Below are 24,981 nucleotides of genomic sequence, written 5' to 3'. Positions count from 1 at the left end.
GGGGTGTAATGTCACATGTCTATCTCTTTATTAGGTCTTTCAGTTGAGTTTTGATTCGGTCACATGTTCCATTTGTCTTATGCCTGGTTCAGACTACAAGATATTATTGTCTGTTACGATAATTACTGTGTCAGATTAGGCGATTTTTACTCCTAAAATCTTGTCATGTCCTGGACTAGAAACATGTCAGACTACACGTTGCTACTCAACCAATCATCGCTTGCTGTCACGACGTCCGTGATGTCATTGACTTTAAGAAACAAGAGCGTAAACAAACGATGTCTGAAGCAGCGTGTTTTGGCTGTTTTATGTTTAGAAAAGTGCAAAAATAGAAAGAAAACCCAACAAAGGACATGTTCCTGGCTTGATGGAAGAGGACATTATGGGCTGTCAATCCTCTTTTTATATTAAATATTTAGTTATTAGCCAATAGTAAAAGCTTGCCACCACAACGTATTGTAAAACATCTTTTAAGCTTACATTCCAGTAACGTTACCCACCGGGTTCCTGAAGGGCTTCCGCTATCGTTCGCCAGCATTTTTCTTATTCGGTTGTGGTAGTCCATCGATGACACGTCGTACAGGCAGGAGTACTGTTGCCACAACTCCACGAACCTTTCCTCCATTTTATAATTCTTCCTAAAGTTAGCCGCTCCGTCATCTCATGCGTGTCGCCGTGTTTGAAAGCTGCATACGAAAACTGTCTGTGCTCCGGTTGGTCAGCGCCACACGTGACAGAACCGGTCGTGAAGGACCGCAAAAAAATTAAACATGCTAGTCTTTCTGTCATGACGTCGTGAACTATCGCAGACACGGATTCAGTTGTCGTATACTATGACACACTATATGAGATGAAACGATCGATTCTTGCATCCCAACGTCCATTATCGTTTACGAATCCCTACGACACCTTACGTCACACAGATCGTGCCAAATTCGGGCATATATTGTGTAGTCTGAACCAGGCATTAGTTTCCCACCACTTGTCTGTTTCCTAGGTTACCATCGTCAGGTTAGTTCTGTTCAGCTGTGTTTAGTTAATCATCTGTATCACCTGTGCTTCGTTTATTCAGTCATCTGTGTTTGCATTTAAGCTTCGGCTCTTCAGTCAGTCTTATGCTGCATCCCAATTCGCCTACTTATACTATGACCTAAAAGCATGTACTCTTTTTGTGAAGAAAATACTTTTGAGTGTGTAGCAGAAGAGTACGCAAGCTTTGGGACATCTTTAACAGACTCTGTTGCTTCGTTACGTGCATCATATCACCGTTTATCTGCCCTGTCAATCATCGTCAGATTCGTCACAGTTCAAATCCTCCACATTCAGTTTAATCTCCTACCGTATCGGAGAGAAATGTAGCCGCTCGTTGATCTGCCATGTGTGTGTCTTTAATGCAGAGACTCTCCTCATGTGTTTGCAGTTTAAATATGATGATGCATTTAAAAGTTAATGACCAAACGTATCGTTACAAAAGTTCACAATGCTGCTGCAGGTGAAATATAATTTGGACAACACTGAATAAATATATTTAGTCAGGTTAAATTCTGATAATTGATCACACAAACCCCTTTATCTAAACCTCTCTACTTAATCGTCTGACTCGCACATCCGTCATGTTTGTAGTTTTAATCGAATCCTCGTCCAACTCACAAATGGTTGTGGGTAATATCAGCCGATAGAGTGTGCATCGATCCGCACTTCGAATTCTGAACGGAAATAGTAAAGCATCCGGGTGTCTTTGGAATACTCTTTTCAGCATACTACGATTTGGGACATACTAATTATATTTTCGAATACTATTTAGGATGGATAGAATGTGAATTGGGACGCAGGGTTTGTCTGTTCTACGTAGTGTACCGTGTGAGTCTACCTTCTGTCTGTTTTGGTATTCTTGTGTAATTAAAAGTACATGTTTGGGAACTTAAATCTTCTTCTTCTGCCTACACCACATCAGGACACAATGGCCATAATTTTTGCTACCTTGCGGATTTTATCTATTTGTAAAGTTCTTTGAATTTTAGGTGAAAGGGCATCAACATAATATATATAAAGCAAGCTCATATGACGCAAACTCCTCCTTATCAGTTCTTCACAGTCCACACACACAAAGATACACCATAAGAGCGATCAGACATCCTCATCAGCAAGTCCTTTCAGGTAAAATATTTTATGCATCAAGTTTCTTTCTTTTTTTCTTCTTGTAATTATAATGCCTATATTTATTTACACACATATACATATACATCTATTAAAAACAACCCTTATCTTTGACACCAGTGAGTCTTGGTGTAAACTGTTGTTCATTTATTGTTATACTTTGGCACATAAAGGTCTATTTAGTAGTTTTGTAATTTGTTTGGATATTGGTTACACAATATATCTGTGAACAGTGTAAATTTTAATCCTCTGATCTTTCGGAGGAGAGGAAAAAGTCCAAACGTAAGCTAACATAAGCCTGGTTAGAGAAACTCTGACATTATCACGGTTTTAAAAGTCAATCTTGACAAGGTCATCAGCAGATGCTTTAATCATACATACTGAACTCTACATGAAACACAGAAAATAACCTTACAACCTTAAGTGAGTTGTGAACTGCAGAATTTAATGTTTAATTACAGGTCAAACCTTTACCTAAAATGGAAACCAGCAAGGTCATCTCCACTGACAAAGCTACAGTTGTGATCCAAGTAAATCCACAGGTGACACAAAATACCATTAATGGAGATGATGGACAGGAGACCAGAAGAGCATATGGCAATACGGCTCTCGCTGAATTTTTCAAAGCACAACCAAAGGCATTGGGGGTAATGCATTTAAAAATATTTTACATTTCTATATGATTTTAGGAATATTTTAGGTCCAGATTTACTTCCAGCTTGCTCCAGCTCAAACCCTCTTTTGGTGTTAAAAACTTCTGTCAGGATTCACTAAAGACACGCCGTGAAACATTAGAGCTGTAAAGCTGAGGACAGGGTTATTTCTGCGGCGGATCTTATTGCTTATACATTTGTAGGATTTTCCCTTTCAGACGCAGTATTTATGGGAGAAGAGTATTTAAATCAATCACTCAAGCTGATTTATAGGTTTGCGCTGGTCAGTTTACTGTATTTACTCCATTATTTACCGCTCAATGCTAATCTGCGCTGCTCTTGGTAGTTTGTGTTGGTCATGATGGAAATGATCGGCTGTGTCTGTGTTAATTAATGTTTGTATCACGCTGAACTTTACACTCCCATCTGCATGTTTATGGGATTATAGCGTTTTAATTTAGATTAGATCAAATTTATAGCACTAATTTGCCCTTTTAGTAAATCTGACACTTAATGTCTAATTTACTTCTGTAAAAAAATGAAACCGAAATTAAATGTTATCATATCACCTCAGGTTAATAGACGTTTTCCTTTCTGATTGCCTTTAGACTGTATAGTGCATAAAACACTAATATAGCCTCTGTGTGTGTGTGTGTGTGTTTGCTTTAGGGCTAGGGTTAGTGTGTGTGTGTGTGTGTGTGTGTGTGTGTGTGTGTGTGTGTGTGTGTGTGTGTGTGTGTGTGTTCAAACATGAATGCAATGCCATTATGAAGAACACTACTTGACTCATATCTTCTCTGTCTAGACTGTCCAGATCATGATTGGAGTGGTGATTTTTTTATTTGGTATCGTACGCACCATCGTGTCCTTCCGTGGCCCATTTATTTCTGTCTTCAGTGGCATAACCTTCTGGGGATCCCTTATTGTAAGTTTCATTTAATTTTACTTTAAATGCTCTCTTTTTAATCTCCAGTGTGAACTGTGAAATGTCCTGTTTCTCTCTCAGTACATCGCTGCTGGATCTCTGTCTGTTGCTGCGCAGAATAAACTTCATCTGTGTGTGGTATGTACATAATGTGCTGACATCTTTCTTTCATCACATTGTTTCTAATGCATTCATACACTACTATTACTCAAGAAACTGCAGTTTAAATCATCACAAGCTGTCAAACATATGGCAGCCGTCCAGATATCATTCTTTAGCAGCAAAGCATCCAACCCTTTAAGGTCATGGGAAATTAAAAATTATCTTTTAATCGAAATGGCATCAAACTTTATGAATACACTTATCTCACACTTACTATATCTACACAGAAAAAAATTAATTGGTATCTGATTGTATGTTATGCTGCCTATCGGGATTATCGTAAATACATGTTTTCGAGGTAAAAATTGCACATGAACGTGCTCTCATGTCGTGTTTACCACGGGGAAGTTCGGGAATAATTTTGATACCCAAGTTCCCGAGATGGGCGGGGCATAACCGTTCAAAATGGCGGATAGGAGACAAATTTCTGCTGTGGCAGGTGTTTTATTAGGTTTTTTTTCCCCCACAACAATTTCATTGTTCTTGTCTTGTCGTTAAAGTAGTACATACTTACATAAATTAATAATCATTTAAAGCATATTGTGTATTTTATACACATCGAAAATCGCATCTAGTTGACCATCATTCCAGAATAGTGAGCAAGCTGACTATCTAGATAGTGTGGTACAAGTAGCGATACAATAGGATGATGTAAAAACAACTGCCATTTTAGTCTTTAAGCAGCTTTATCTTGTCTACATTATGCCTTTATTGTGAATGTGATTATAAACGATATGCTTTCGTGTTGTGCTGCTGTGTTTGCCAGTGATTTTCTGGGACTGGGAAATGACTGAAATGGCTATAGTGTTAAAATAACATTTTCCAAAGACGCACAAAAGTATGAACGGTCCTCCATTCTTTCCGACAACAAAGCACCTGAACACAACAAGCTCGTAATCACGACTTCTGAAGTGGGAAGTAGGAAACTTCCGACAGCACGTGAAGACGGCATTAGTGTGACAAAAGAAAGTTATGCACGATTGTTCGGGGGCTTAGCACCACATAGGATATTAATGTTTTGTTATATATAACAATTTTTTTGTTTTATATATATATATATATATATATATATATATATATATATATATATATATATATATATATATATATATGAACACCGACAACCCAACCTGCCAAATGTGTGTAAAAATCAGCTGTGGCAGGTAAGGCTGTCAAATCACTAGCCATTTTGGCAGATTACTTGTATTAGCTCCTACCCTGACGTGGTCATACTCAGCTCTAGTCAGAATATGAGTCTGATGCTCCATTGGGCTGTGATTATGAGGCGTGTTTCAACCCAACCAGGAAAGACCTCGATTGGACAGACCTACAACCAATCAGAGCAGCGGAGCGACGCATAACGTTAGTTGTCAAATGTCAACAGAGCTCAACTGCACTGTGTTGCCAGGTCCACGTTTTTTCCCGCCGGTTGTTTTCTATGTCCGTGGGTTGTTTTCTATTTGTTTTCTAATTTGAAGCGACTATTATGTGATATATAGACCCAGGAATGCAAATTTTAGCAGGCAACCTTGCCAAAATAACACACATTTTACCCCCCAAACGGAGAACCCCTATTTTTATCCGGAGAACCCCCCGAGAAGCTATTGTTTAGGGCTAGTAGTTGGCGCGTTTTGTTGTAAAAACTTGGCAACCCTGTCTGCACTCGCATTGGAATAAACGATCTTTGCCGGTGTTGTAAATTTTTTTTTTTTTTTTAAATACACAAAGTACTTACCCAACATGATCATCATTTCAGAGAGAAATAATGAAGGTGATGCAGATACAAACAAGCTCTCCGTTTAGGATTTGAACAAATATAATCCAAGCCCCTTTGATGACGTGATGATAACGTTACTGTTGATCATCTGTCCGTCATCGGCTAAAGCCCGCCCTGATGATTTCATTGGTCAGTTTCTGTTCAGAGATAATTACTCCTCTATGGAGCGAGTCCAGACTGAACTGCCTGGCCTCAGATTTTGTGGGCGGGGCTGAGTTCGGCTGGCATCCAGGCTAATTAGCTCCCTCTACTGGGGCAAAGCGTAAGCAAAATCTGCACAAATTTAGCTCAACTGGTGAGTCATAGTGATATAATAAATACAGCAATAGTGATGATTAAAAAAAAAACATAAAAATGTGGTGATACTTGTGGTAACCAACAGTGAAAAAAGGAAAGACCTGCCAAGAATCAAAGGAGACCAAGAAAAGAGAATGAGAAGTTTTAATACCATTGGCAAACTGGACGAGTGACCGTTTTATTCTGCGTGGTGTTTGATGTTCTTTGTACTGTATTGATCTGTCCAGCTAAAACACATTTTTATTGAAAAGGAAGAGGATGAAAGAGGAAAGTAGGAGATGACAGGATTTAGTTTAAATAAGAAATGAATGTATAGAATCCAAATTTTCTAATAAATTAATATACTTATAAATGGCAAACCCAATTTTACTGCGCTTAAGAAGGAGATTAAATTGTGCATAGATCAAAATCTAAAAATAGCAAAGCAATTAAAACAAGAGCAATATGATGTTCTTACTTTCATATAAAAAGTGTATATGCTTGTTCAACAATACAGATATATACCCTCTCTGTTATTTTCTTTCTTTCTCTTTTCCTGTTGTGTCTTTTTTTACTATTTCTATGATATTGTGATGTTCTTCTGTAATATGGAAGTTCCCCTTGTAGGTTTGCAGTGTGTGTGTTCACTACTCCTAATGTGTGTGTGCGCTGACATGGATGGGTAAAAAGCAGCGGACAAATTCTGAGTATGGGTACTTGGCACGTCACTTTAATAAAACCTTTTCTTTTACATTAATTGACATGCAATTTGTTAAAGCATTAAAAAGGCTAGTGAAAAAAGCTTTAATTTAAGCTTTAAGCTTTTTAAGCTTTAAACATTAATCTCAGCTTTTTCATAGAACAATGATACACTCATGACAAGTTACATTTAAAACTGCAGTTCAGGACTTTTTTTAACTGTACACCCTTACTATTAGTATCACTTTTCACATGTCAGCTTTTCCCCCTGTAGGTGAAGGCCTCTCTTATAATGAATGTGCTCAGTGCCATTACTGCAGTGGCAGACATTGTTCTGATGTCCATAGAGATGGAAATGATTTCCGGGGTGTCCTACTATTGCTATGATTGTTCTACTTACGTCAATTTATATTGGAAGGTACTACATGTACAATGTGCGATACTTTAATGTGATCTGTTCAAATGTATTTTTTTGTCTTTAATTGCTGTTTACTTAAATAGTTGAATACCAAAACATTACAACTGTGTTATCATTTACTTTATAAAAAAATAATCAGAAACGATTTAATTGAAACTCATTTTTACTAATAAAGATTATGCTGTTCAGTCTTTTACATACAGTTATAAAAATTAACAATTGGAAATTATACTTCAAAAGACACAAAAGCCATCATAAAGCTTACAAAGTAGTCAATGTGTCTTGCGTTTCAAGTGTTCAAAAGCCACATGATGCCTTTTTGTAATATAATATGAACTTTTAGCACCTCACTTAATATAATTGATGGGATATTATTTGTAATCTACTTTTATATGATCTTGTTGAATATTTTTCAGACAAGTGATCTGGGGATCATTGGAATAATGCTGGTGTTCTCCATTACTCAGTTCATCATCTCCATCTGTATCTCAGGATTTGCCTGTAAAGCCACCTGTAACAGAGGCTCTACAGTGGTCAATGTGGCTCTAAACCAGGTAAACGAGTTACTGGAAATGATGGAATTACTAGATATAACCAGAGTGGCAGTCAGCTTTATCCCAACAACCAATTGCCCTTTTATTTCTTTAAAGGGGGGGTGAAACACTCAGTTTCAGTCAGTGTCATGTCAATCTTGAGTACCTATAGAGTAGCATTGCATCCTGCATATCTCCGAAAAGTCTTTATTTTTTTAATAATTATATAAGAAAGATGCGCTGTTCTGAGTCTTTCCGAAAAAAGCCGAGCGGGTGGGGGCGTATCGTGTGAGCGGAGCTAAATAATGACGTGTGCGCGCTGCTATTGTGTTGAGTCGAGTGCGTCGTAAAGCTGTCTCATCCCTAACAGCGGGAAAAACTTTATTCAAAATAAAAATATGGCTTTTAATCAGATACAGCCATACATCTATGATCCGGAATCAGACCCAGAGGCTGCAGTTGAACAGGAGCAGCAGCAAAAACGACTAGAGCAGGACGTCTGTATGTGGTACAAGTTATACACTAACTATATAATATGCTTAGCGGCTTGTGTTATTTACATATTTATACTTGAATTATATCGTCGTATTTTTGTCTTTGAAAGTGTACATGTGGGAAGTGCAGTTGTGCACGTGTGTTTGTGTGTTTACGCATGGTTTGTGTAGACGTTGTGTAACGTTATTAAGCGGACTGGTTTTGCACGGCAGGCTAAGTTAGTGTTTACATAGATAGACACGGAATAGTAGTGCATTTAAATGAAGAAGCGCGCTTATTTAGTTCAACATATTTCCCCACTCTTTGTGTATTGTTGTTTGGAGTGCTTTTACAATACACAAACATAAAGTTACACATATAGTGGCCAGCTAAACAAATGTACACGCACTACACATCGCATGCTCCATTGATCAATTTCTATATATAGTAATATATATAGTAACTATACGTGATCATGTTTGGGCTACTTGATGGGCATAGGCAAAGACACAGACATTTGAAGCAGTCTAACTCACCGCCCGCGGTTCTAACGTTGGGACCTTTATCGTTGGGACTGCTCCATCATTCAGCATTAGGCGATCGGGCGTCAAGCTGGGCCTTGTTTATGAAACAGTCGGCACCGAAATGCAGCGAACAGATATAAACATTCGCGCAACTCAGTTGCTGATCCGGAAAAGCAAATTCCATCCACTGTTGCCTTAACGCGGGGTTTTTGGGGAATCTGTGCAGGACTGTCTTGGTCTGGCAACCAAAAACGCACTTTTTGATGTCATTGTTAATTGTGCACATTACCTGTGCAGCGCAGCCTACAAGCAGCCTACTAAGCTAAAGTTGATCGTAGAACAATTGCCACCAATGGTCTCTACGATCAACTTGTCGTTATATGATAAATTAAAATAAGCTGATAACATGTTTTCTCCAGAACGACTGTTCAGCCAAATCTAATTTTGTTGCAATATTGTCCTGTTTAACACTGTGAAGCTGCTTTGACACAATCGTGATTGTAAAAGCGCTATATAAATAAAGTTGATTGATTGATTGAACTTAGGCATACAATGATTTTGGGAAACGCAGCCCAGAACTGTTTTGAGTCTTGTATGGTTGAAATATTAATGCTACATATAAAATAACTAATTTACTACTACCAATAAAAAACAACTGTATGTAAACACACAATATGGAAGCAATATAGGAAGTATAAGTCGATGTTTCATTGTAAACTACAGCCTTTACTGCTAGACTGTTGAAGTGGGTGACAGTGGGCTTTTCACTTCATCACAGTATAGCCTATAATAATAGTCTGTATTTTGTGTGTATCTTATTAGTAAAATTACACCTGATAATGAGTCTGAGTGTCTTGTGTACTAACATATCTTATCTGTTACTTCCCAGGGATACTGAATCACAGCGAGCAGATCACGGTTGAGAGGAATTCATATCTAATACTGTTACATCTGAGGATTGATCTGATGATCAAGCAAGCGTTTTTGAGAAATGAGAAAGAACTGAAAATACATCAAAAAATAGTTTGTTGATGCAAAAAAAAACCTTTTGTGTCTTTTGTTTTAACCTTCTTTTTTTTTTACTACAAGACATACAAATTAAGTTTTATTGTTGATTTTACATTTGATTTTGGGGCTAAGTACATTTGTATCACACAGTCGGGGACCAGGCATGTTTGTGTACCCTCGGAGCTGCGGCTTTCCAATTCTCTGCCTGTTTATTGTTTTTTGTTTTTTTGTATTCATGGAAATATTTCAACATTTTTATATATTGATAAATATATAAAAAAAGAGAGACACACGACCAAAAGAGAGAGAAAAAAGTACCGCTTCAGTAATTTACTTTCCATACTTGAAAACTACAATTCGGACCCAAACGTGGGAAGCGATGATGAAATCACATGATTTTTGGCAGATCCATCAAAAGTTGCGTGCTAAACTTGCTGTCATAGCTTGGAATGCAAATGAAGTCGGGGCTCTGGAGAAAAAAAAACGCTTTGTTACTTTTGCCCTGGTTCTCCCCATTTTTATAAAAAGGTATATTTTTTTTTATTAATTAAAAAAAAAAAAAAAAAAATATATATATATATATATATATATATATATATAATAAACTTATGGTCTATTTAGGAACCTACAACATGTCACAGTACAGCTTTAACTGTAATTTTTTTTTTTTTACAATCCATATTTTTTTTTCCTTAAGTTTACTTATAACCTTATGGTCCACTTAGGAGCCTACAAAAAGTGACTAAAAAACAAACAAAATTTTAACCATACTTTTGTGTGTACAATATATATTTTTTTCTTCTTAAGTTTAGTTTTTAACCTTATGGTCCACTTAGGAGCCTGCAACAAGTCACAGAAAAACATTAACATTTTTAACCATACATTTATGTGTACTATATATAAATTCTTTTCTTTTTTTCCTCTCTTAAATTTAAATTAATCTAGATTAACTATTTAAAGGGACCAAAAAGTGATCATAGAAAAAAACTGGCCCTAATTCAATGAGACAGAGGGTAATGTTGTGTTTGTGTAGGACTCAATAAACACACCGTGTAACTTCGTTCATATCACGTTTTTACTCCCCTTCCGACCAGCCGCCTCCCGTTTTACAACTTTGCCGTAAACCACTGCTGTCAGCCTTAAAGGCACCGTAACCTGTCACATGCAGTGAATAACATAACAGTCCAACAGGACCCAATACAGAACGTTTTCAGACATAACAGGTAATGTGAACAGGTTTATTATGAGAACCAGTAGAGTGAACAGAAGTGCAGGTAAGTGACTTGGCTGATGTGCTGGGTTGTCGGTGAAGGTTTTCCGGGTTGACACTGTTAACTTGCAGATGTCTGTCGTGGAGATCAGGAGGTTGGCAGTGGAGACACGGAACACACCCACGCTGGACAATGGAGACTAGGAAGCATATGCTGGAGATAGGTAAGTAACATTGAAGGAGTCCTTGAAGTAATCAGAAGGGTAAGTACCTTTTAAAAACGAGACCAGACAGTGAATGAGTGCATGTGTGCCTTTTGCGCTTCTGGTGATTGGGGTGATAATCAGTATTCCGGTGAGAGCGTGCACTGTGAGTCTGTGCCGTGGGAGCCTGGCATATTATTGGGGTTCAGGTCTATTGGGGTGAGAGGCATTCTTCTGGACCATAGCCCTCCCAGTCCACGAGGTATTCTAGAAGACCACCACGAGGCGGGAGTCCAAGATCTCCTTAACATTATACGCGGTGCCGTCCTCCAGGATGAGTAGGAGGGGGGTCTCCTCAGCTACGCCAGGCTCTGTGGAGGGAGAAACAGAAGGATAGTGAGGCTTTAACAGGGAAACGTGGAACGTGGGGTGAATCCTAAACTCAGGTGGGAGCTGAAGCTGATTTGTGACCGGGTTGATCTGCTTCATGATGGTATAGGGGCCAATGAATCTGGGACTGAGCTTCCTGCATTGCAGACGCAACCTGATGTCCCTCCCAGAACCATTAGTCGACCTCTGGCACATCCGACGGTTCCCCAGACCAGGGGAACAATGGGGATTGGTACCTGAGTACGCACTGGAAAGGAGCGAGTCTGGTGGTAGCTTGGCGAAGGGAGTTCTAGGGGCGTACTCGGCCCAACCCAGGACCTGGTTCCAGGAGTTCTGGTGGCCATGGCAGAAGGTACAGAGGAATCTGCCGATCTCCTGGATCTTCCTCTCCGTCTGCCTGTTGCTCTGTGGATGGTAACAAGAGCAGAGGCTTACGGTCACACCTAGGAGAGACAGGAAGGCCTTCCAGACCCGGGAGATGAACTGTGGCCCTCTGTCCGACACGATATCCTCTGGGATTCCGTAGTATCTGAAAATCACATTAAACATTAGTTCAGTAGTTTCCATGGCCGTAGACAGGCCCTTCAGTGTAATTAGACGACATGACTTGGAAAATCTATCAACCACGACTAGGTTGCATGTGTAGCCGTCGGACACTGGTAGATCTTATGAAATCTACTCCTAGGTGTGACCATGGTCGATTGGGAATGGGCAGAGGAAGGAGCTTACCGGCAGGAAGATGCCGGGGATTTTGAGATGGCACACTCCCGGCACCCCCTCATGTACCATGACCTCCGCTGCCATGTTGGGCCACCAGAAGCAATCTTGTAGCAGCGAGAGGATTTCATTGACCCCTGGGTGGCAAGTGCCCAATGAACTGTGAGCGGAGTGGATCAGTGGGGTGCGCAGTGTCCGTGGGATGTACTGTAATCCTGGTGGGCAACCCGGCAGGGCGTTAGTGGAGACATTGGAGGAGGGAAGGGTTTCCTCCAACCAGGTGATGGGACTCATGAAGATCTTGTCAGGCAGGATTGGCTCGGACCTTTCAGGTTGTTCTTCGGAGAGAGCATCCGCCTTCACATTCCCAGGTAGATAGGAAATCGAGAAGTTGAACCTTGTGAAGAAGAGCGCCCAACGGGCTTGGTGTGGATTGAGCCGTTTGGCATTTCTCAGGTACTCAAGATTCTTGCTGGATGTTGTGACCCCTCCAACCAATGCCTCCACTCGTCCAGGGGTAGCTTGATGGTGAGAAACTCCCTGTTCCTGATGTCATAGTTTACCTCCTCCGGGTTGAACTTACAGGAAAAGAAGGCGCATGCATGGAGTCGATTTGGCATCCCCTGCTGTTAGGACAACACTGCTCCCGCTCCTGTGGTGGACGCATCAACCTCCACAGTGAAGGGCTTCATAGGATCTGGGTGTACCAGGAGGAGAGCAGTGGTGAAGGCTCTCTTCAGTTTTTCTAAGACCTTCGTGGCCGCGGGGTTCCAGGACAGATACTTGGGCTTACTGCACAGGAGTTGGGTTAGTGGACTGGAGATGATACTGTAGTTGTGGATGAATATTCGGTAGAAATTAGTGAGACCTAGGAATCTCTGGAGTTTTGATAGTTGAGGGAGGTGGCCAGGTCTTGATGGCCTCCACCTTCCCCTCATCCATCCGGATGCCACTGCTGTCGATATTGTATCAAAGGAACTGCACTGAGGGCTTGTGGAAGGAACATTCCTTGGCCTTGAGTTAGAACTGGAATTCCCTCAGGCGTTGCAGGACCTCCGCAATGTGATGTTCGGCCCGGCTCCAGGAGTAAATCAGGATGTCATCGATATACACCAATACAGACTTGTGGAGAAACTCCCGGAGCACATCATGGATGAAGTCCTGGAATACGGAGGGGGTGTTGGCCAGACCATAGGGCGTCACGAAGGCGGTCTTCTACACATCCCCCTCGCGTATCCGGATGAGGTTATACGCGCTGCGGAGGTCCAACTTGGTGAAGACAGTGGCACGACAGAGATGATCCAGCGCTGTCGGGACGAGAGGAAGGGGATAACGGAACTTAACTGTGATTTTGTTTAAAGGAACACTCCACTTTTTTTGAAAATAGGCTTATTTTCCAAGTCCCTAAGAGTTAAAGAGTTGAGTTTTACCATTTTTTGAACCCATTTCCATCCGATCTCTGTATCTGGCGGTAGTACTTTTAACATAGCTTAGCATACATCATTGAATCGGATTAGACCATTAGCATCATTTTTTTTAACTTTAACTCTAAGGGACTTGGAAAATAAGCCTATTTTGAAAAAAAGTGGAGTGTTCTTTTAATGCCCGGTAGTCGATGCAGGGCCTCAAGCCTCCATCCTTCTTGCCCACGAAGAAGAAACTGGATGCAGCAGGGGACGTGGACGGTCGGATGTAGCCCTGGTCGAGTGCCTCATGGATGCAGTCCTCCTTGGCCATCTCCTCCAGTAGAGATAGGGCATAGATTTTGCCCTTGGGCACTGGCTCACCCGGAAGCAGATCGATGGCACAGTCCCATGGCCGATGAGGAGGCAGCTTGGAAGCACGGTGAGGGCAGAACACATCACTAAAGAGGGTGTAGCATGGTGGAACCTCCCCCAAATGCTGCTTGATGGGGCTCTTGATGGATGTTGCACATAGGGAAATCTTCCTGGAATGAGACATGGAGGGGACAGGAAGAGCATAGAAGCAGCTATCGCCCCACTTTAGGATCTCACCGGACTTCCAAGAGATGACAGGGTTATGCTGCTCCAGCCAGGGGCACCCTAGAATCACACCAGCGATGATTCCTCCAGAACCAGTAGATGGATTTGCTCAACATGAAGTATGCCTACTTGTTGTTGAATGGGACCGGCAATGGAGCAAACCTGTCTTCGACTTAATGGTCTACCCATTATGGATTTGACCTGGTAGACGGACCGAGTGGGAGTCATCTTGAGCTTGAGCTGATGGCAGAGGGCGCCTGATATGAAGTTCCCAGCGGAACCGGAGTGCAGGAGGGCAAAGACTGGCAAAGAGACATCAGAAGTAAGGAGGTTCTCAACAGTGATTAGCGGGTGACTCTTGTAGTTAGATGGATAGATCACACTCACCAGAGGACAAGAAGAACTTGTGGGACACTTGGTGATGTAGTGATCCGCAGCACCACAATATAAACATACGCCTTGACTGAGCCGTCTCTGCCGTTCCGCTGGGGTTAATCAGTTGCTCTCCACTTGCATGGGCTCTGATACTGGTTCTGGAGGGCTGATGGAATCTGGTCGGTGGTGGGATGGTAAGCTCATGGTCTGCCCCTGGTGCTCTTCGAGGCACGACTGCATACCACTGGCGAAGCAGATGGATAATTGGATGAAGCGTTCAAGCCTGATGGTGTCCTCGTATGCAGTGAGATGCAACCACACACGGGGATCCAATCCTTGATGGTAGGTGGTCAGAAGTGACTGCTCATTCCATCCGCTAGCGGCGCCAGGGTCCGAAACTACAGGGGATACTTATTTACAGACATATTTTGCTTTTAAGTCATACAATTGCTCACCCACAGACGCATCCCAGACAGGTTTTCCGAAGACATCTTTGAAGTGAGCAATAAAGCTGGGCATCGAATGCATGATCAGGTTATTCTGTGCATACAGAGTTTCCGCCCACTGCAACGCCTTGCCGTTAAGTTGGGACGTGATGGTGGCTAGCACTGGAGACTAGGAAGCATACGCTGGAGATAGGTAAGTAATATCGAAGGAGTCCTTGACGTAATCAGAAGGGTAAGTAGCTTTTACAAACGAGCCCGGACAGTGAATGAGTGCGTGTGTGTGGCTTTTGTTCTTCTGGTGATTTGGGTGATGATGAGCTGCAGGTGTGAGTGATCAGTATTCCAGTGAGAGCGTGCGTTTAGCATTTCATACTAAAAAGCACACATAAAACTTGTAGGGGATTTTTGGGTCATGTATGAATACTGTAAAACTCTTATATGAGTTCTACATGTAAACAGAATTCAATGGTGTATGGTATAAGTAGAAAACTCCTGATATTCAAATTCAAATCATATAAAATTCTTATACTGAATCATACGCTAGTCAAATTAAAGTTATTTAGGATTTATTTACATTTTGTCATTTGTTTATATGGATTTCATACGGATTTCATATTTTTTAACAGGGAAATGGTGTGTTAGCTCTTCAAGTTTATATGATATACATATAAACTACATATAATTATCATACATGATTTCAGTCAATATTACAACATCTCTGCATATACTAACCATATATGATTTAGGTCAATGACATACACTAATTTGTGATGGAAACACTTATTTCAACACAAAATGAAACACTCAAATTATATCCCACATGTGTAATTTACAATTCCAAGTTGATAGCAAACTGAACTTTGCTCTAAAACTTTGCTTTAAAAAAAAATCTAAACAGAAAACAACAACAAAATACATTGAACACAGTGCCATGGCGATTAATCAAAGTATTAACGGATTAGTTCACCCCAAAATGAAAATTGACTGATAATTGACTCACCCCCATCTCATCCAAGATGTTCATGTCTTTATTTCTTCAGTGGAAAAGAATTTAAGTTTCTTGAAGAAAACATTCTAGGATTGTTCATCATATAATGCTTGTCAGTTGCAATCAAAATTTTGAAGGTCCAAATCAACGCCGTTTCAAAGGGCTTTGATGAGCTTCAGAGGCTCTGCGTGATCCCAGATGAGGAATAGGGTCTTATATAGCCAAATGATCAGTCATTTAAAAAAATTAATAAACTTTTTAATAGGGCTGCACTATTAATCGTATTTTAATCCTGATAACGATATCTGCTTCTGTCGATTGATTTAAATAATCGCCACGATATTGGCCCGCTCGTTATTTATCCTTAAAATGTGTTTTTTCTTTGAAGTTTGCTATATCGAGTTTCGCCCTTTTATGTTTTGAAGTTCCTAAAGGATTTAGCAGTTTTCATAATGTGAATCAGTTAAAAAATGATAACGCCACTGGTAAGTTCTAAAACGCAACATGAAAATGTGAAAAAAGCTTAACGTGGTTTAATTAACAAAGACAGTGTTAACAAACCACATGTAGTGAACACCATAATGAAGCAAACTATGTACAGAAAAGCAGATGAGCCCTGAATATGAACGCAACATGTTTAATTAAGCATTTTCTTCCCATAAAGAAAACGCTCAACGTAGCTTAATGTACACATATGATCCTTACAGTATTCTGGTGGAACATATAAGAATCATGCATGTTTTTAGCGAAACTTTTACATATGGGCACTGAGAAAGGGCACTGGTAAGGAGCCTATGCCCTCTTCTCTATGCACAAGGATGCAAACACGTGTATGATCAAAAAAAAGAGGTAACTCATATCCTTGTCCCACACATTCAGCTATGGAATGGCTTTAGATGACTTTACCAGCAAATCATAATATACGAGTGATTGCTGCAGGATCATGTGACGATATATTTCTGATTATTTAATTATCACGACGGCCGTCTCGTAATTCTCTAAGCAGGAAAAACCCTGTATAACATTAAAAAACCAACAATACTATAACCTGCAGTCAGTGTTGGGAGTAACACATTACAAAAGTAATACATTACCGTAACTGGTAACACTTTACTTGAAGGGGTGTGCATAAGACTGACATGACACCTTCATAATCATGACATGACACGTGTCATGAATATGAAGGAGTTTTTATGCATGTTTATAACAACTGTCATTAAGTGTCATTCACTTAATTATGCAATGATGACATTTCGGAGTTGTCTTTGTTATGACACCCGCTTCGAATGTTATCACTCGATTGAATGGGCGTTATTAGTGGTTATCAGCCCATAGGTATGGGCCAGAAGGGTCCTGCTGCGCCTACTGGTAGGCTCAGAAGGCTGTTATCATCCATCCACATGGTTAATCACCGATACGAATCCTACTGGTAGGCTCAGAAGGCTGTCATCATCCATCCACATGGTTAATCACCGATACGAATACAAACGAAGACTCCAGATCCAATCTCTGAGGACTCCAGCTCGCCGGTAATCGCAAAGCTATGGATGACGCGGATGACGCAGCAAAGTTGCGATATATTTCCCGCGTTATATTTTCAGGTAAGACCATTCGAATGATAAAACCGAGCATTAAACTGTTATTTATTAGTCAATAAGGGGAAACAATACATACAATGTCTTTTAATGTTGCGTGACAGGAGTGTTGACATGAGAGAACCGTTTTGCAATTGTGTTTGGAAACCATATATATTGCGTTATTAGCCTATCGTTACATTACATGCTTTATGCAATGATTAACGTTGCTATTAAGCATGTTTTACGTCTGAAACGACTGGGAAAATATAGTTTACTAGTTAAACGCAAAGTTAGCCTGCAAAAATGACTTTTCCCACACTGTGTAGTTCGAGGCTTATTCACGTATTCTATCTATCTATCTATCTATCTATCTATCTATCTATCTATCTATCTATCTATCTATCTATCTATCTATCTATCTATCTATCTATCTATCTATCTATCGTGTCTGTCTATCTGTCTGTGTGTCTGTCTATCTGTCTGTCTGTCTGTCTATCTATCTATCTATCTATCTATCTATCTATCTATCTATCTATCTATCTATCTATCTATCTATCTTGTCTGTCTGTATATCATCTATCTATCTATCTATCTATCTATCTATCTATCTATCTATCTATCTATCTATCTATCTATCTATCTATCTATCTATCTATCTATCTATCTATCTATCTATCTATCTTGTCTGTCTGTATATCATCTATCTATCTATCTATCTATCTATCTATCTATCTATCTATCTATCTATCTATCTATCTATCTATCTATCTATCTATCTATCTATCTTGTCTGTCTGTATATCATCTATCTATCTATCTATCTATCTATCTATCTATCTATCTATCTATCTATCTATCTATCTATCTATCTATCTATCTATCTATCTATCTATCTTGTCTGTCTGTATATCATCTATCTATCTATCTATCTATCTATCTATCTATCTATCTATCTATCTATCTATCTATCTATCTATCTATCTATCTTGTCTGTGTATCTGTCTGTGTGTCTGTCTATTTATCTGTCTATCTATCTATCTATCTATCTATCTATCTATCTATCTATCTATCTATCTATCTATCTATCTATCTATCTATCTATCTATCTATCTATCTATCTATATATCTATCTATCTTGTCTATCTATCTGTCTATCTGTCTGTCTGTCTGTCTGTCTGTTTGTTTATCTATCGACTCTGTCTGTGTATCTAGCGATCTGTCTGTCTGTGTGTGTATCCATCATCACCATCGAATGTAAAATAAAGGGTATATCTCCTATAAATCTAATCCATCTGACTATATATCTATTTGTTTGTCTGTCTGTCTGTCTATCTATCTATGGCACCAAATACATATCCCTCATCTGCATCCCTTGTTCACTGATGTGTTTCTGTCTTTTAGGCTGTGATAAGAATTTCGGGATGCACTTTGCTTTGTAATAATTGCCAAATATTTTGATTTCAGATATGGGAAAAGCAGTGAAAACCACGCGTTTTAGAAGCGTTAAGATTAAGGTGGTGAGGAGACGTATCGCTGGGCCTGCAAAGGTTTCTTACCTTAGTCAAGGTCTTCCCCAGCCCAACTCCAAACAGCCCCACCCTTCCGACCCTTACATGTCAACTACATCTAGCCAGGCTGAACCAGATGATGTAGCACCGAGCGGTAGTTCTGAGACTGCCTACAGTAAGGCTAAGAAGAGAGAGCTTCATGCTTGGGATGCAGTCAAGGACGACATGCTTAAGGTGTCGTTTGAATGTTCAGCACCTATAACTACCCAGTGTGTTGTCTGCCAAAGTCATGGTGATTATAGGTGCATTGAGTGCAGCACCACTGCAGTGTTTTGTGAGGCTTGTCTGAAGAACACTCACAGAAATTCACTCCATCTTTCTGAAAAGTGGAATGTAAGTCCACTTTTACAGTCATACATACAAACAGCAATTTCAACAGATTCATTAAATAATTCAAATTGGTTTAGCACTATGTAGTATCAACTGTTAGTTTCACAAGTTTGTTGTTTTAAAAACATTGTCAGAGCTATCAATATATTTCTTACAGAATGACTACTATGAACCATCCTCCCTGGGGTTATTCCTTTGTTTACCTGAAGGCCATGACACCCATGCTGTGTACACAAAGGACATGAAGGTCATTGTCAGCACAGGTTTGTAATTTTACTGGATACAAAATCTTACAGTTTTTCTCAGTCGCTTTGTTACATCTCTTGAATCATCCTCGACATTGCAAAGTGCAAGTGTATTTCTCAAAACTATTCATACAAATAGCAAAATGCCATGAATTACCTGCAAAAGCCAGTCTCTTGCTCGAAATCCTTAGTTCATATCTCATAAAAGTAAATATCTCTGTCAATGATCATGTCAGTGTCATCAGAATGACAAGTCCTTCTGTCATTGTGTATAGATAAGACAGTCAAATTGCTTAGTCATGTTGTCAGTGTAACCATATACTCTTGAGGGATGTTCTGATGGAAACTATGTCTAAAGTGTTGATGAAAATTGCTGTAAATTGTAGGATACATATTAGTGTTTGATTACCAGATACTGGACAAGATTCTCATTTACACGTTTACTGTTTGCACTGTAATTTGTTGACTGACCTTGTCATTGCGATACAGAAAGTAAAAGACAGCACTGCATAGCAGAGCGCTTGGGTTGAATTCGTTCTCATCCTAAACTGAGAGCTTGTTCGTAAATGCATTCACCTTCACTATTTCTCTCAAAAATGATCATGTTGGTAAGTACACCGTGTATCCTTAAATTATTTTTACAACACCGGCAAAGATCGTTTAGTTCTTTTGACAACTACGCGTTGCTCGTCTCTAACTCCGTTGCTCTGATCGGTTGTAGGTCTATCCAATTGAGTGCAGAGGCATTCAGACTCATATTCTGACTAGAATCTGAGTATGATGACATCAGGCTAGAGAAAAACTGTAATGTATTGTAATGTATTTAATTTTCTTGACAGGTTAAGAAATGCAATCCTCCTATTACATGTGAAGTAATGATTTCCTACAAGGAATTAATCAAATTTGTGGTCTAAATTTGAAAACAAGTTTTCTTCTGATTCCAATAATAACAAACATTAAGTTATAGGTGACACACTCAAGTGATTTAGTCTATGCTGATATGCTCTCTTTTTTCTATGCTCTATAGTAGTACTTGGTTATGGTTTTATTTTATTTCCCTCTTTTTATTTGTCAGGACGGCTCTGCACTGTCACAGTCAATATGTGTGTGTGTGAACCAGAATCCTGCACTCTGCTAAGGTATGGGCTCTGGCCAGCAACAGCCGACAAGCCCCAGACAGCCTTCTCCATTCCTCTGCTAGAGCTTTTTGTTTGTCTGTCACTGGAGTGTCAGGTTTCTGTTGAGGGTTTTTGCAACACCCTGCGCTGGAAAAATAACCTCACACTTGCAGAGGTAAGTCAGTTTGTAGAAGTCAGTTTGAAGTCTTGTCTGTGAAGTGAACATTTCTGTTACTTTCATGTAAGACTGGATGTGAAAATTACACCTTTAATTGTACTGCATCATTGATCATCACAACTAAAAGTAATCATCTAGGATTGTACATTTGCATGCAAAAGTATTGTTGATATTTTCTATAAAATAACTTCTGAGTGAACCACCATCACCAGGTGTAAGTATACGAAACAGTAATGTTTTCTCTGACTGCTGCTTATGCCCTAGGTTAACACACTCTACAGAGCCCTGGTGGGAGAATCCATATCTCAGTTTAGGCATCACCACTTCCGACAAAGAAGTTTGGTAGATATTTGCCCACAATTAGATGATGGGACCATATGCCCAGCATGTCCGAAGGTTGGTTCTAGTTCCAGTGTGGTTTCTTGTTTGATTAACCTGATTGCTGCAGATACAAACCAGGATTAATGTAAGTGTTTGTTTTCTAGGCTGATGGAGATAGGATTGTGACATTGGATGCCAACTTTGGCCTTGTGAGGAAACAAAGCTCAGGTACAAGTGCGGTTGAGCCATTACATGGAACCCGCATGTTTGTTGATGAAGAGGATGTAGAGGAATACCTGCTATCACATCTTGACAGCTCAAAGCCTCACGAGGTTAGTCATAGTTGCAGAATTTCATGGACTGAGTCCATGAAATATTAATTTAACTAAAGATCATTATTCCTCCCATAAATCTGTTTTCCTTAAATGTTTAGGACTGCAGTAACTTCAAGGCTGGCAATGTGCTAAGGTCACAAAAACAAGCAAAGAAACTTGATGTTACAGGAGTGTTTGGAGCCGCTTGTCGTCATGAAATGCCCCTAATGTTTGTCAACATGAGCCAAGGAGAACGGCAAGTCTATCCCACAGTAGTGACATATCTGACTATTAAGTGTTCCATGATAATTCCCGTTTGATTCTACCTATTCATAAAATGCTTAGAATAGCATGACCCTAACATAAGCCATATTTTACTTGTTATTTGTTTTTAATCACCAAATATGAACCTTATTGAATGTATATATGGGAGATTCCAAAACATTACAACATTTTATCTTTACCACCATTCTTTAATCTTCACTAATAAGAAAACATGAAAAATGTTTGGATCATTTTAAATGCCCTTATTAAGTATTTATGTATTGAATTGAATGGAGATTGTTTCTTTAAGTATTTTTTTTTTACTTTTCCTCAGTAAATAGTGTCATCATTCTCATTTGTGTTGAAGTAGATTAGCTTATCCTCTGTACGTCATCAATGAGCTACTTCGAAGATGTGAGGACAAGAACATACACCTGCGAGTAGTCTATGACATTGCCTGTGTTGTTGCCTCACATTTGAATGTAAGTACTTTTTCTGTATAAAACTGAATTGAGAAAAGATCTTGACACATTTACTCAAAATTATGCCTTACTGTGTTCAATCAGAAATCAGGCGAGGACATACCCCACAACATTTCCTTGGCCATACCAGCATTTCACGTTTATGGACACAAATTGCCTTGCCAATTCATTAAATTTATATAGACATCAGGACCTGTGTCACACATCATCCATTCCCTATTTGGCCTCCATTAACCTATCTATAACTATAAGCAGTTTCCACTGTAGTTGGATCAGTGTCTGTGATGTTCTACTACTATGCTTTAATCACAGATCAAGTACAGCACTAGGCGGCTCGATGGGTTTGGGCTCACTGACGGGGAAGGTATGGAAAGGCTGTGGTCTTTCCTCCGAAGATTTGCCAGAGTCACAAAGGAGATGACTCCATCTCATCGCCTTGACCTGTTAACTGATGCCCTTTTGCATTATGGACGGAGGAAATCAACTGACCTAGGTTTGTCCACTGATGCATAACCTGTCAAAATTCTGTGCTGGTGGTTCATTGTTTATACATTTTATATTTTCTGGATTGAAGCTGATCACTCACAAATTGGTCAGTATAAGTAAATTAAACTGTCTTTGCAGAGATACATCTCCTGCAAAGACTTGACAAAGCAGAAAAAATATTGATTATAGCTCAAGAAGACATCTCATCTGTCATCAGAGAGGCACCAGGTAAATAATGCACATTAGAAGCAGGTAACAATAATTGTAAACAGGAGAATTTTAGATTCTAGATTCAATATTAATGTTGTCTTGTTGCCTGTTATTTTTGTTGTCTAGTTTTGATTTCTGAGGGAGAAATTGAGAAATGGAAGAAAAGGGAGATGGAGCTAGCCCAACAGAAACAAAAAACAATAAGTAAGCAACTTGAAGTGAATGTGTGAATGTCTTGAAGACTGTATTAAGGTCATGAATAATATTAGCAAATATGTTATACTTAAATTTCCGTGTACAGTAATGAAATACAATCCTGTAAACTATGTGAAGAAATGACATGAAATTAAGCTTTTTACTAGAGCAATAGTAATGTCTTTATCTGTTCTCCAGACACTGTCTGTAGATGGAAAAGGGACTACATTATCAAACTGATTCAGTTCTACAAGTCCAAGTAAGAGTTCAATAATATGTGTATGTAGGACTATGGTAATTACAGCTATCTTTAAGTGGCCTGCTGATGTGCTTCAACATGGAAGCCTAGGTGTGATTACAGTAACAGCATAGTTTTTAAGGAAACCCTAGCCCTTACAGTGTTTTTAAATGAATAGTTGTGATAATACTGCAGTTATTTAATAAAGCGTGGTTAATAATCAATTACTACCAAGGCCTCCCTTATAATGTGTACACTGTTTGGTCAGGTGTACCACAGTAATGCTTTCTGCTTGGGACTGAATTTTTGTGCTGTGTTTTTTGTTGTTGTTGTAATGTATAGATCTGGGACTCATGAGTCAGACATGGAGTGTCAAACAGAGTAAGTAAGCAGTAATCTATCTGTTACCGTTCTCTGAGCAAGTGTGTAAATAACAATTAATAAGATTTATTTGCTGACCATTGTAGAATTGAGGACTCTCTGCTGAACATGGAGAAAAAACACCGGATTGGGAGAAGATGGCAAGAATCTGATTCAGATTTCCAGTCTACCCTTAAAGATGTTGACTGTGAACTCAGAGGTCAACTAATCTGCAAGGCTAGAACTGAATCAAGGGAGAGAGCAGTCCTCCTCCATCTGAAAAAAAAATATCCAGGTAAAGTGCTGTGGATGAATAGATACATTAAGATAGTAAGATCAACTTTGAAAAGGACCATAATACAAATTAGTAAATTAATTTCTCTGTATGTGTGTTTTCTAACTTTGCTACAGATGGGCAGGGTATTGCCATTAGACTGTCCAAGCAGGTTGCCAGCTCCAACAAGAGACTGAGACAGGCCATAAAAGATTACAACCGCATTCAGTGGCCACCGCAGATGAACATCTTCCCTGCAACAATTGATTTTCAGGAAGCATGCGATCCCTCTTGGCATGTCTACTTCTGCTTTGATGACACTGTAAGTATAGTTCAAGGTTATTATAGTTTTGCTTTTTGAAATTAGTTTTTATTTTATTATCGTTTTCAATTTTGCTACAAATTTCAGTTTAGTTTTAGTTAGTTTTACAAATGGTTTTGCTAGTTTTAGTTTAGTTTTTATTTTGCAAATACATTTCTATTTAGTTTTTATTTATTTAGTTTCAGTTTTAGTTTTAGTAATTATAGTTCAGCAGAGTTGCCATAATGAAGTGTAGAGACCAAATCAAGGTTTTTAATTTCAGCAAAGTTTAATGTTTGCTCAGATTAGAGTTTAATCTTACTAAACATCCTAGTTAACCCTAGTTACCACACAGCAGTCACTCTAGAAACAACCTGACAAAGCCTTACTAACCACAACTACATGCCCATCATTTTAGAAGCAACCTGGTAACATGACATAGCACTTTTTATTTCTTTTGTCTTCCAGATTGAAGAAGATAATGTTTCGAGAAGTCTGAAAAGGCGAGGGATTGATGCCTTGCATATGAAGGCTCGGGCAGCTGAAGAAAAACAAATGCTTTACCAGGAAATGAGAACTGTAA

At 39.3% G+C, this 24,981-nt stretch overlaps 2 protein-coding genes across 2 annotated transcripts in view; both read left to right on the top strand.

Annotated features, from left to right (window-relative positions):
• The first annotated feature begins 2,128 nt into the window (after positions 1-2,128).
• Positions 2,129-11,020, top strand: LOC137090473 (membrane-spanning 4-domains subfamily A member 5-like). The gene is made up of 7 exons (XM_067454434.1): positions 2,129-2,157; positions 2,619-2,804; positions 3,616-3,735; positions 3,817-3,873; positions 6,924-7,067; positions 7,484-7,621; positions 10,919-11,020. The coding sequence occupies exons 2-7, from the start codon at positions 2,637-2,639 to the stop codon at positions 11,018-11,020; spliced, it is 729 nt and encodes a 242-aa protein (XP_067310535.1). The 5' UTR covers positions 2,129-2,157; positions 2,619-2,636.
• Positions 11,021-17,485: 6,465 nt separating this feature from the next.
• LOC137091626 (uncharacterized) overlaps positions 17,486-24,981 on the top strand; it is an 8,069-nt gene continuing 573 nt past the window's right edge. The window contains exons 1-17 of the mRNA XM_067456246.1: positions 17,486-17,539; positions 18,979-19,415; positions 19,570-19,675; positions 20,733-20,950; positions 21,218-21,349; positions 21,439-21,606; positions 21,708-21,844; positions 22,223-22,334; positions 22,419-22,498; positions 22,646-22,827; positions 22,959-23,048; positions 23,157-23,234; positions 23,424-23,484; positions 23,806-23,844; positions 23,931-24,118; positions 24,235-24,419; positions 24,867-24,981. The exon at positions 24,867-24,981 is cut by the window's right edge and continues 573 nt beyond it. Of these exons, the coding sequence (XP_067312347.1) occupies positions 18,981-19,415; positions 19,570-19,675; positions 20,733-20,950; positions 21,218-21,349; positions 21,439-21,606; positions 21,708-21,844; positions 22,223-22,334; positions 22,419-22,498; positions 22,646-22,827; positions 22,959-23,048; positions 23,157-23,234; positions 23,424-23,484; positions 23,806-23,844; positions 23,931-24,118; positions 24,235-24,419; positions 24,867-24,981 (2,326 nt within the window). The 5' untranslated portion in view covers positions 17,486-17,539; positions 18,979-18,980. The remainder of the gene's footprint in view (positions 17,540-18,978; positions 19,416-19,569; positions 19,676-20,732; positions 20,951-21,217; positions 21,350-21,438; positions 21,607-21,707; positions 21,845-22,222; positions 22,335-22,418; positions 22,499-22,645; positions 22,828-22,958; positions 23,049-23,156; positions 23,235-23,423; positions 23,485-23,805; positions 23,845-23,930; positions 24,119-24,234; positions 24,420-24,866) is intronic.

Source organism: Pseudorasbora parva, chromosome 10 (assembly GCF_024679245.1).
Source record: "Pseudorasbora parva isolate DD20220531a chromosome 10, ASM2467924v1, whole genome shotgun sequence".
NCBI classification, from domain to species: domain Eukaryota; kingdom Metazoa; phylum Chordata; class Actinopteri; order Cypriniformes; family Gobionidae; genus Pseudorasbora; species Pseudorasbora parva.
Note: the sequence above shows the minus strand (reverse complement) of the source record. Positions and strands in the feature narration are given on the sequence as shown.